This window comes from Notechis scutatus, chromosome 1 (genome assembly GCF_049901735.1).
Source record: "Notechis scutatus isolate UNSWTSFEM ecotype Mainland chromosome 1, rNotScu1.2, whole genome shotgun sequence".
NCBI lineage: Eukaryota > Metazoa > Chordata > Lepidosauria > Squamata > Elapidae > Notechis > Notechis scutatus.
In genome coordinates, this window is record NC_142009.1 from 27,921,898 (window position 1) to 27,934,620 (window position 12,723).

The 12,723-nt window shown below is 40.9% G+C and overlaps 1 protein-coding gene across 5 annotated transcripts in view; it reads right to left on the reverse strand.

The window, feature by feature from the left end:
* Positions 1-2,944: 2,944 nt before the first annotated feature.
* Positions 2,945-12,723, reverse strand: part of OTOF (otoferlin) — a 164,326-nt gene continuing 154,547 nt past the window's right edge. For 2 of the 5 annotated variants that reach the window (XM_087959842.1, XM_087959831.1), the window contains exons 43-47: positions 9,293-9,534; positions 8,697-8,875; positions 7,288-7,388; positions 6,851-7,054; positions 5,888-5,976 (exon numbers count right to left, since the gene is read on the reverse strand). In XM_087959842.1, coding sequence (XP_087815968.1) covers positions 6,874-7,054; positions 7,288-7,388; positions 8,697-8,875; positions 9,293-9,534 — 703 coding nt within the window. In that variant the 3' untranslated portion in view covers positions 5,888-5,976; positions 6,851-6,873. Of the gene's footprint in view, positions 5,977-6,850; positions 7,055-7,287; positions 7,389-8,696; positions 8,876-9,292; positions 9,535-12,723 lie in introns of those variants that run through there. The other 3 variants (XM_087959852.1, XM_087959835.1, XM_087959850.1) reach the window with 2 other exon arrangements.

A 12,723-nucleotide genomic window follows, 5' to 3' on the forward strand; every position in this document is an offset into this window, starting at 1 on the left:
TGGAAGTGGACTCAGGCTCATACTTATCAATGGTATCGTGGGGTACCATAAAAAGACTGATACCAGACATAAGCTGGGAAGGACTCGAAAGACAAACACTAATGCTGAAAGACTACCAGGGGAACAAAATTCCCATAGTAGGTACCGCTCAATTCAAAGTAACATTCAAAAAATACACCAGAGTCCTTCCACTAGCCATAGTCAACCGGAATCGACCTAGCCTATTGGGACTCGAATGGTTTGCACCATTAGGAATCAAAGTCACAGGGCTAAACAGCATCACCAAGACAGAGTGGGAAGACGACCTGATGGAAGAATTCCGGGACATGTTCGACAGAGAACTGGGTAAGTACTGGGGGTCCCCAATTTCCTTTAGTCTAAACCCAAACATAGCCCCTATAAGATTAAAGGCGAGTCGTCTTCCTTTCGCACTAAAACCAAAAATCGATGAGCAATTGGATAAACTCATCGCACAAGGGGTTTTAGAACCAATTGACCACGCAAAGTGGGAAACCCCAATTGTTACACCAATTAAACCTGATGGGTCAGTGCGCATCTGCAGGGATTACATAGCAACCCTTAACCACGCACTCCAACAAAGCGGCATACCCGGTTCCAGTGGTACAGCATCTATTACATTCCCTTGGGGGAGGAAAAGTCTTCGCGAAACTAGACCTCACACAGGCATACCAACAGTTGCCCATTGACCCTGAAACAGCGGAAGCCCAGACAATCGTGATGCACAGGGGGCCATTCAAATGTAACAGACTATAATTTGGCATCAGCGTTGCCCCAGGGGTGTTCCAGGGCTTAATGGAATGCCTATTGCAAGGGATAAAAGGGGTGGTACCATACTTTGACGATGTCCTGGTATCAGCCAAGGACAAAGAACAACTGTGAGACCGCCTAAGGGAAGTCCTAGGCAAATTCAAGGAGGCAGGACTAAAAGTAAAAAAGGAGAAGTGCCAATTAGCCGCCGGCAAAGTTGAATTCCTAGGATATCTTATAGACAGTGAAGGAATCCACCCACTGAAAATAAAGTCAGAACAATCAAGGAAGCCCCCAGACCCACAAATAAAACTGATCTGCAAGCTTTCTTAGGACTCATTAACTTTTATAATATATTCCTACCACAGAAAGCAACCATTGCGGAACCACTACACAGGTTGCTTGACAAGAAAGCAACCTGGGCCTAGGGGCGATGGGAAGAAACGGCATTCCAGGAGATAAAAAACTTGATCACATCAGACCACATACTAATACAATACAGCAAAACACTTCCAATAACACTAACCTGTGATGCATCACCTTTCGGGGTCGGCGCTATACTCAGCCACGTATTACCAGATGGGAAAGAATAAAATGTTTCCATGAATATATCTACGGGAGAACTTTCACACTAGTCACAGACCACAAGCCACTCCTGGGCATCATCGCAGGAAACAAAGCTACACCTAACATACTGTCACCATGAATGACGCAGTGGTTGGAATTCTTGGCTGCCTACAACTACAAATTAACCTACCAACCCGGGAAGGACATAAATCATGCTGATGCGCTTAGCCGTTGCCCTCTACCTGACATAGAAGACGACCCAGCACCAACCACATCGACCCTTCAAATAGAGACATTAGAAAACCTCCCCATAATGGCAGCAGACATCGCTAGGAAAACAGCTAGAGACAAAACCCTGGCGCGGATTTTAAATTGGATAGGAAAAGGATGGCCAGAAACTGAGATCGACAAGACTGTCAAACCGTTCCAGAATAGACAAACAGAACTCTCAATGCTGAAGGGGTGCGTACTAGGGGGAGATCGAGTGGTCATACCAGACAATTTACAGAAATGTATACTAGAATTGTTACATGAGGGACACCAGGGTATTGTAAAAATGAAATCCCTAGCAAGGAGTTATGTATAGTGGCCAGGGATGGATAAGGAAATAAGGGACTGGGTGGCAACTTGTAAAAGCTGCCAGGAATCGAGGCCAACACCCCCCACAGCACCAAAACACTAATGGGAAACACCAAGGGGACCATGGTCAAGATTACACATTGATTTTGCAGGCCCAACCAAAGGACACACATTTCTAATAGTTGTAGACGCTTACTCCAAATGGCTAGAGGTAAGCATCATGCACTCCACCACAACAGAAGCCGTCATTAGACAGCTCAGGGAACTTTTTGCAACACATGGATTACCTGACTTAATTCTATCCAACAATGGGCCACAATTCACGGCAACAACATTCGGGGGATTTCTAGCACAACATGGGATAAGGCATCCTTGTTACCTAAGGAGACATGTGACAACACTTGGGTGGATTGTCTGTAATTGGATGGTAGCATGAGCCTCTGAAGATTGCAGCTTTTATCATTCTGAAATATTTGAAATATAATCCCAAAGAACCGCTGAATATGAACTTGAATAGCAGCTTTGATGGAAAAAAGAAGTCACAAAGACATACTGTGCTGTAGGACCAAGATTGTGTTTCCCTTGCATTAAGCCATGTAGCTTGAGATGCTTCGTTCCACCATGATCATTAGAGTGTGGAAAGTGTGTTGTCATAGTCCAGTGCTTTACAGCCTATAAATAATAGCAATGTGCAGATATGTGGCAGATTTCAAGAAGGACTAGTAAACCACTAAGAGGAAGACCAAGTGTCTGGAAATCATATTGTGAGAGAGCACAGAATGTGCTTGCAAGGCAGAGATGTTCTTGGAAGGAAACCCAACTGAGCATATCCAGAAAATTCTAGTTCACATAAAGAAGTGAGAGTGCTATTGTTTTCCTCAAGGTGGTCTGCCATCTTTAGAAGCTTGGGTGTACATTTTAAGGGCATCATGACCAGGATCCCAAGATATTGTAAAATAAAAGTGGGATCCTTAATTTAGAACTACTTTTCTGATGCAGGGTGCAGATATAATTTCCTATCTTGATGAATACTGCAATTTTCCCCATCTTCTCCCCTATGCAGTTATTAAGCACAGGAGTCTGTTGCTTTCAGTGATCCATTTTTATTAAAGAATATACAGATTTTCTCTTGGTCCAGAGATACTATATTAACAGTGCACAGAAAAAAAAAATACTCCTACCAATATCAGACCCCACCCCACAACTCTAAGGAAATAAAAGCAATAGTTTTCACACAACCCAGGAAATAATAAGCACGAAATACAGAAACTTCACTTTGTGCTACGCTGTGAAAGAGAACAGCAAAAGGCAGTGCAATTGTGCTATGTGTTTTTTCCCTAGAAATCTGATCAGTTAAAGGTTAGGACATCACATCTCCTTCCAACTTGTAAGCTATCTTTGCCTCCTGATAAGGCAGGTTTTTTTGCTTGTATTAGCTATTGCAGGTCCCTTATGACAGGAGTCCCAAACCTTCGGGCCATGGACGAGTACCAGTCTGTGTCCTGTTAGGAACCAGGCCGCAAAGCTGGAGGTGAGTGGTGAGTGAAACCGAAACCATCCCTCTCCCTCTGGTCTGTGGAAAAATTGTCTTCCACAAAACAAGTCCATGGTGCCAAAAGGGTTGGTGACCGTTGCCTTATGATACTATAGCATGGAGGACTTGCTTATCGAGCACATGTTTGGGAGAGGTATCTGACTCATAATGTAAGTCTGACAGAAACAATTATTACCATTAAAAACTAGAAGGAGTTGTAGCTGTCCCCCCTCCCTCTTTGCATGCTTCTGCAACTGGCTTGCAAGAAAATGTGTTAGTGATCTAAAGTCCACATCCACACTTGACATACACATTATGTCTCCAAGGTACCAGAAGACCGGCAGGCACGGGGGCAGGGTAGCATGTGATAAAATGTGATAAAATGTGTTGTGACATCGCATCCTGCACTCTCCAGTGCATAATGCAAGTACAAAGTGACAGAATTGTATTGTCACTCACAACACACAATTCGGCATTTTGGTGCCATAATGATTAGGAATAGATACGAATTCTAACTCTAATTCTAATTCTAATTCTAGGTTAAGGAACATGTAGAATGAGAATAAGATGAACACCATCTTAATGTGTTCATGTTAAAGTGATGGTACTTATGAGCACTGGACTTTTGAATTAAGAAAGAAGCTCTTAAACGGTCCTCTCTCTAGGAGACAACTGAATGTGTGTGGGAGGATAAATTAAACTAAATATGTATGGGCTTTGAAGAGATACCCAGTTTTGTTAAATGATAATAATATGAATTGGCCATGTTAGTGTCCTTCAGTATCATTTGGCATTGCCTACATTCCCACAGCATAATCTGAGTTTAACCGGCCAAGCTGAACACTTCACTCCATCCTTCCTGCCCTCATCCTGTGCAGAGGGCTACGCCAGCAGACCCATACTTCAAAATTATATAATCTTCCATTGAAATAGGATAAGAAATTATAATGTGTTCCCCAGCCCCACCACACTCCTTATTCTAGACCAGGGGTGTCAAACTCGTGTCATCATGGCAACATCACATGACGTATTGGGACTTTACCCCCCTTCACAAAACTGGGCAGGGGTGGAGCCAGCACGTGATGCATCAGGCCCGCGGCCCGCAAGTTTGACATCCCTGTTCTAGACTCAGCAACTGGAGTTGTCTCAGCAACTGATTCTACTTCCTGCTAAACCACATACTATAAAAAGCAGCTGTTTACCAGCTTTATACCTGATAATTAGAAGTTCAAAAGAATTTCTTGGCCCTCTATGAAACACAATGTTCTTCTTCAAAGCTCGATTTGCCAGTTGCTCCAACTGGAAAATATCAAAAACCCTGTCTAAGGGATCACAACCAATCCCATTGTAGTGTCATCTTAAAAAATGAAAATTCTTTTATTTCCCAGTTGCATTAATGGAGTATAATTGTGTACACAGGTGCATATCCAAACAACATTTCTGCAATGATTCCAGGATGTTTTTAAAGCATTGAATGCTTCAAGATTGAGCAAGAACTGCCTGTTCTTTTTATTTAATAATTAGGTCTTGAAGGGTGTCAATTTTAGCTTATTTCAGTATAATATGCACCTCACAACAAATTGTGAAGAAGGAACAAAAATGAGGAAAATAATAATTGCCTATGGACTGAACTCACAGCGTGGGTCCATTGCAGTTCAAACTCTTGCTCCTACATTACACACTCTGACAAAACAAAATGCTCATCTCCTTTCATTGTCTGAAGCTAAGAAGCTGCTAGCTGCTTTCATGCAAAACATTGGAAGGGGAAGCTTTTCCACTTTCCATTGCAATAAACTGTTACATGGTCAGTGGAGCAGGGGCAATCTCTTTTCACAGTAAGGGGAAACTGCAGCATCAGATTCCAAGAAAATATGTCAAGATTTCTTAAGTAGCTGATCACTCCAAATATAATATGAACAGGAATCCTTTGAAATTTCAGCTTTTGGAGGAGACACACTTTGTGATATCAGCAAAGGAAGAAAACAAGAGAAAAAAGGGAGTGGGGATAAATGCAATCCACACAAAATGGAACCCTGGTTGTCACGGTAATTCCATTTAAGATTAATTCATTCATGGAGGACATGGAAATTGAGGCAACAACAAATGTGGGAGGGTAGGCTTAAAGTTGTTGAAGGAAACTGCTGAAAAGGGAACTTATAGTGAACCTTGGGAGGGAGGGACACTCCCTTTTTCAAGTCATAAAGCAACAATTATGCCATTCTAGATCTGACTTGCTTTCAAAATCCAAAAAAGGAAAAGGTCCAAAAATGCACAAGGAAGCTACCAAACAGAAATGAAAGGTTGTTTCTGACAATCGGGTCAGAAATGGGAGAATAGGGCAGCTGTCTCATGCTCCCAGAAGTTTCTTGACCATATAACCAGGCATGGAGTAAAGGAAAAGGGCCACCATGATGAGAAGTAGAAGAGCCAGGACAATCTTGATAATGAGCCATTTGTAACGGGTACAAATGAGGTATCTGATAGACTTGAGTGGATTCAGGAACCAGATGAAGGATGTGTCTGGACGACTGAAAAGGAAAAAGAAAATGTCTAAGCTTAATGGGGATAACAATGTACTTTGAGATGATTCATTCAACTTTTGTCTACAACTTACCATCCCAAGAACACCCACTGTTTAATAGCAAGTTGCTTCTTTAAATATGTCAAAGCTACCAAAATAAGCAAGATTCGGCACCTTCTCATTTATCCTATTGTTGGTCTGATGGCACAAGAAAATTCTTGATGAGAGGCTAAATCGAACACTACAACAAGCCTTGTTCATCATCCACCAGATACTTGACAAATCCTTTTATATCAGTCAAGATATGGTACAAGATATGGTACTATCCAGGCCTTGGTGGTCACAATTCATTAATGCCAAGCTAACAAAAAAGATTCATCTTTTGCAATCTTACTTCAGAAGCCCTAATAAAGCAGCTTGTCATCCATAATTCCTTGACACAGGATGTTGGGATGCAATTTTCATAACACAAGGCTCAACCATTTGGAAGAGTGTAGTGGACTACTCCTCAAGTTTTGGGTGGATTTTTGTGAGTTAGAGGTTTTCTGAATTTCCTTTTCTCCTCACCAAGAATTTTATTTTCTTGGATGTTTAGGACTGGAATTCAGTTCCATGGCTTGATTTCAAGCCTGATTCCATTCTGCAACAATCTGATCCATTAATCAGGAAAACTATCTTTGAATATGTCAAAACCACTCAATAACATTAGCAAACCCTCATACGTTTGGAGAGAAGAACGTGCATACTAACTTGGGGAATGGCAGCATTATAATTTGCAAGCTATCCTTTCAAATTATCACTTTAGCTGGACTAGTTTTACAATGGATTTATTGTGGCAAAAATGATACTGTAAGCATGAATAGGTGGAAAAACAGAAATACCCTGGGCAAAGAAGGAAGCCTACTCAGGCCCCGAGAAGTTTCTTGACCAGATAGCCAGGCATAGAGTAAAGGAAGAGGCCAACCATAAGGAGAAAGAGAACGAGGAGAAGGATTTTCAGCAGAAGCCAACGATAGGTATGCCAGATAAAGTAGCGGATGGACTTGAGAGGGTTCAGGAACCAGATGAAGCTGGTATCTGGGCGGCTAGGGCAGGGTGGGGCAAGGAGAAGAGAGAGGCCAAGAACACGTAAGTAAGAGAAAGACAGGAAAACTGAATGGAGTCATGGGGAAGGACAGGTGATGACAATAGAGGCAGTCCAATTTTGCTTGCCGCCATAGTACCGTGTGTTTATAAACTCTCCCATGGCCTCCCCAATTCAGTATCCCCACAGGATACAGGATATCCCTGCTCCCATCATCCTTTCCCATGCACTCACTTGGGTTTTTCCAATGGGTCTGGCTCATTACGAGCCAATCCAGCTGGACATTTCTCAGCTTCCTCAGCTGTCAGTAAATGAAGCTCGGCTTCCACTTTGCCCTGCAGAGAGATCAAAAGATCACAGAGAGGGTTACCTTCAGAATGAAAAAGGCTATGTTTATGAATAAGATAAAGGTACAGGTGAATTTGGATAAACATTTGTAAAAAAGTATGGAAATGATCTTGATAGAAATATTTATTTATTATTTACTTATTTATAAAATCAAACATTAAAATCAAAAGACACAAGCCAGAGGACGGGGAGTGGGGAGAAGGTGAGATCTGTTATTAATCAACCACCTCCATTGCACTGTTCCCATACTGGGGCTCCAAGCTGACTGGCAAAGCCATGTCTTTAGGCCATTATGAAAAGATTAGGAGGGTTGGGCCCAACCTCACATGTTGTTAACATATCCTAGCTCTATTATTAAAGCAACAAAGGGTAAACACCTCTTAAATCCACAACCAAAGGATAGCAATAGCACTTAGGCTTATATGCTGCTTCACAGTGCTTAACAGTCCCCTCTAAGTGGTTTACAGTATCAGCATGTTGCCCCCAACAATCTGGATCCTCCTTTTACCAGTCTCAGAAGGATGGAAGGCTAAAGCATCCTTGAGTTGGTGAGACTTGAACTGCTGAATTGCTGGCAGATGGCAGTCAGCAGAAGTAGCCTGCAGTACTACATTTAACCCTACGCCACCATGGTTCTTATGACAGCATTCATAAGTGGTTCAGACACCTTCCTAATTCACAGAAATATAATTACAGAAAGGGGAAAGGGGAAGAGGTACAGCACAATGACACTTGTAAAATTCTGTTAATATAGCCCATCTCAATAAAATTAGTTTTATCCTTCCTGTAGAGATTATGTCTTGGTCTGGACTACGTAGTAGCACTGACATCAAATCTTGCAAGTTTTATTATACACCTCCTTCTCTTTCTTATATTTCTCTGAATTAGGAAATGTGTGTGAGACACTTACAAATGCTATCTGCTTATTGTGGTATTTTTACCCTTTGTTGCTTTGGTAATAGAGTATGCATGTCTCAAGTAAGCTCATCTCTCTACCATATTTATCCCTAAGATCTACCCATCAACATGAAGAATTGGAAGGAAGCACTACGGTATTATTATAAGGCCACACAATCTGAGGAATGCTCCATAGGGATGCTATTCTATGTGAGTTGTCCTTACTTGTGAGCTATTGCTTATCTCATAATTTCCTACCATCTTTCTGGGCCTGTTTAGAAACTTTCCCCTTCACTCCTATGGTCTAAAATAACATTTTTCCAATTATCTTGCTCTAGGTTTTTTCATATCTCTCTCTTCTTTAAACAGCAATGGCAGATATCCCACATTAACATTACCGTCATCTCCATTTCATCATTCTCATTTCGAGCCAAAAAGGGCCACCAGCCCTTCACCCTCTTCTGCTTGAAGATAGAGATCATGGGCACCTCCATTTCACCAGTTCCCATCTCCATGCTGCACTGCTTGGCTGTCTTAGCACCACGTGGGAAGCGGTTCAAGTCGAGCTCAATGCCTCCTATGGGAATATGAAGAGAAAGGAAGAATACTGAAGGTTCCCTTAGCTGTGAGACAAGGACTTCCAGAGATAAATCAAAATACTATAATGTTCTATGTTTCTTTGGCTCAACCTTTAAGTTGAAAAGGAACATGGAATTTGTAAGGCCCACTTCTATTTTTAAAGGAACATTCCAAAATACTAAAATTAACGAGTCTCAGATTAATGTATGTCATCTTCATTATAACTGGTGCAGTTTGATAAAACAAAAAACTGATGACATTCCCACAGTATTAAACTCTGCTTATTCCTTATTCCTGAGAGGATTATCCATCATCCCCTATGCCAGCCCCTCTTCAGTTTCAGTTGTATTTCTGAACCAGGAACATCTGCCTTCCAGAAGTTGAACATGATCAGCAATCAAGGCCTCCGACATACCAAGGAAGTCATCAGCAGAAAAATGATCAGCATCCCACACTTGTAATGTGAGTCGGGAGGGGATCTTGTATTCAGTTTCATCCCAGGAGAACATAGACTCTTTCTTAGAAATAACAATCTTTTCTTCTGCTGCAAGGTAGTCAAAAGGAAAGATGTAGCGCCAGTTAAAATTGCCCTCTCCTGTCAGTGAGTGGTAGTGGACATCAGTATCCTGTTTGTCTTCTTGCTGGCCCTTCAACCACCTGCATGAACAAAAACAAGGTAGCTGATCAGAAGAAAGGATGAGATTGGAAAATAAGCTCCAGCCATATCATTGAATGATTAAGTTCACTCTGGGCCAACTTAATCAGCAGTGGAGATGGATGGCAAAATATACAGTAGTTTGGGAAGATGGAGAGCTTTGTTTGCAGGGAGATGGAGGAGACCATGAGGATGTGGAGTGAATCCACCTCCAATTTAGTACCTTCTCTATGGGTTGGACTGTAAGTCCCATCATTCACAGCCAGCAGGATAATGGGCAATGACTAATGCAAACCAAATACTTTTAAAAGGAACCAATGGAATATAGATACAACTTTAATGAAAGAACAGATGAGCCACAAAAGGAGAGGAAAAAAAATCTTAATCATGATGAAATGGAAAGTGTAAGAAAGAAATTCAAAAGATTTTAAGATTCTGTTGTTATACCCTACAACAATAGAGCAGCATTCCTGTAATCTTTGAAGTGTCTGTTTTCTGATTTGACCTATCTCACAGAGACAAAACATACTGAGGAATACTGGATTAAAAAGTCTTCTCCCTGAGTATGACTCCGTGTTGTAAGTGACAAAAAGTAATGGCAAAGACCTCAAAATGCAACAGTCATGCACTTCAGGAGTCCAAGTGATCCAGAGAGTACTTTGGATTACTCTGAATGAAAGCTGCAAAATTGTTATTTCACAACATGATTGCATTGCTTAATGTTAAAGTGAATTTTTATATGTTAAGTAGAATTCATACCTATTCTATAGGATTTGGAATTGTTCTGTTAAGCAGAGAATGGAGATAGAAAGGAAGTATTTTCTGTAATTTTTATTTCTCTTGGGTTGCCTGTCATGGCACATGTCAAGAACATTTCCCATTGGAATTCAAGGAATAACACTCATTTGGGGATACCAGAAGTGTTCATATTTTAATCATGAAACAACCTTGCCTTCCCATACAAACAGCCTTCTGAACCTCCAAATAAATTATTGGAAGCTAAAAATAGTCATTTTTCAGCTTTAGCCTTGAAATATTGCCTTTATTACCAGTGTTGAGTTTATGATGTTTTTCCAAAACCAAGTCAAATATCAGGAAATTCTGCCATTATATCAAAATTATTTCATATATTTCCCCAGGAGTTTCATGCTGAGCATTTGAGTGTTTCTGCTTGATACAGCTGAAAATAGACCATGTCCTCTGTGAGGTTGCTTATTCCATTGGGGTAAAATTATTTCTGCTCAAAAAAGAGGCTTTGCCTGACATGTCCCCAAATGATTGTCCAAAATGTTCTTCCCATCCTCCAAAGCATGCAATAGAGAAGCAAGCCATCCTTGTTGAATGATCCCATCCGCACAATCTTCTTGCCAAGCCAGGCCTCCGCCTCTTGTACTGAGAATTGTGGTTCACAAAAAGCAGAACACCCACACTACTGCTTCAATTTCCCAAAACATGCAGAAAGGCAGAAGACAAGAACACTCCACACTCAGTCAGAAAGAAGAAAATCACCCTTTACATGTATCATACAGTTCACTCCAAGGTGTGTATATATGGTTTGGCAGAAGTGCATCTAACTGGGAAGGTGTAAAAATATATCAGTGGAATGTTAGGATGCATCTTGAATGGAAGGCACATGATTGCCCTGCCCTCTAGCAATCAAATATTTGCACCATCATGAATCTCAAACTGTTCTGTTGTACAACAGCTGACTGGGCTTTTTTATTATTCTAATGTCTGGAGACCACATGGCATTGGGCTAGGCAAATATGGAAGAGAAAATCCAAAATTACTAAGGATTTTTTTTTAAGTAGAAAAAAATCTGAACAGGATTGAGTACATAATCCATTACTATTTTGTGTTGTATATGTCCTTTTTGGAACCACTTAAGACTAAGAGTCAAAAGCTTCTTATTCTGGAGCCTTTTGTGATGATCTACCATAAGAAGGATCAAGGAAAAAGAGACCAGTATTCTCCCTCCAGGATCAGCCCATGAGTTGCTTCTGAGTTACTTAAATATTCTGCAGAACAGTTTATACTAAGCTATTTGCTTAGCTAACAGAAAATTCTGGATATGCCCACTTAGTTTTCTACTGTTATTTTAGATGTTTCTGATCATTTGCCTCAGGCTTAAGTATGATTGAATGTGCATGTGCACTGGAGCACTGACAATTCCACTCATATATGAATGAAAATGCCCCTCTTGATGTCCTTAAGTAGAACAAGAGGCGACATATCAAAATGATGTTCAAATGTTTTCTTTTCTGTATAAGTCACTGGTGGCTTTATGAGATCCATTGTTTTCCTTCTATTCAATAGTAGTGTTTTGGTCCGACCAGTAAAACTATGTTATAGTTCCTATGTCACATAAGAGAGATTGGCATGCACGTAATAAAATAACTCAAGGATTCCTTACTTAGAGACAATCAGAAAGTTTCATTTTACTCTATGATGCACAGATTTTCCAACACTTGTTCACATTTTTAAGTGTGCACATAATGTAGTTGGACATATGAAGCAATACTTTGTAAAGAGACTATTAATAAATGGGAAACAAAAGAAGTCAAAACAGCAAAAATATCTTTAGATGGTCCAGAATGCTTCTAGTTCACCACAGACTGTACTTTGCTAGGGGAAATTACTTTGAAAGCATTCTTCGGCTCTACCAATACTACTATCTCCCTACTGTATGGGAAATTATTGGTAGAGCTGATGGAACTTTATGGAATTCCTTATGGAAAACTAGGAAGGTACACTAGGCAGATCTAAATGGTGGTGCCTCCACCACAGGAATTACAAAGGATCAAAAGGAAACTTCTCTGTACTTTCTCTTACTCATATAGTCCTATTTCTTGGATGGGCTGAGTAGTAAGCCTTGGTCAATAACTCCTCATCATGTCTGACTTCATCATCTCCAGGATAACTTTACTGAAGTTCTCAGGAATTGCCAAAAGCTTACACCTAGCTATCACGCACAGCAGACAGTGGCACACAAGAACAAAAACACACAGAACAGAAGAAAGGGGCAGAACACAGAAGCAAAGTATCCATTACTGCTGCCTGCACAGAGCAGATGCTTTGCCTATGAAACAATCAGCCATCCTCTGCAGAGACCTGAGAGCCAAGCGGCACCAAAATCACAGAAAGCTCACACACAAATACCCAATTGGCCTTGAGGAGCCGCATGTACGTAC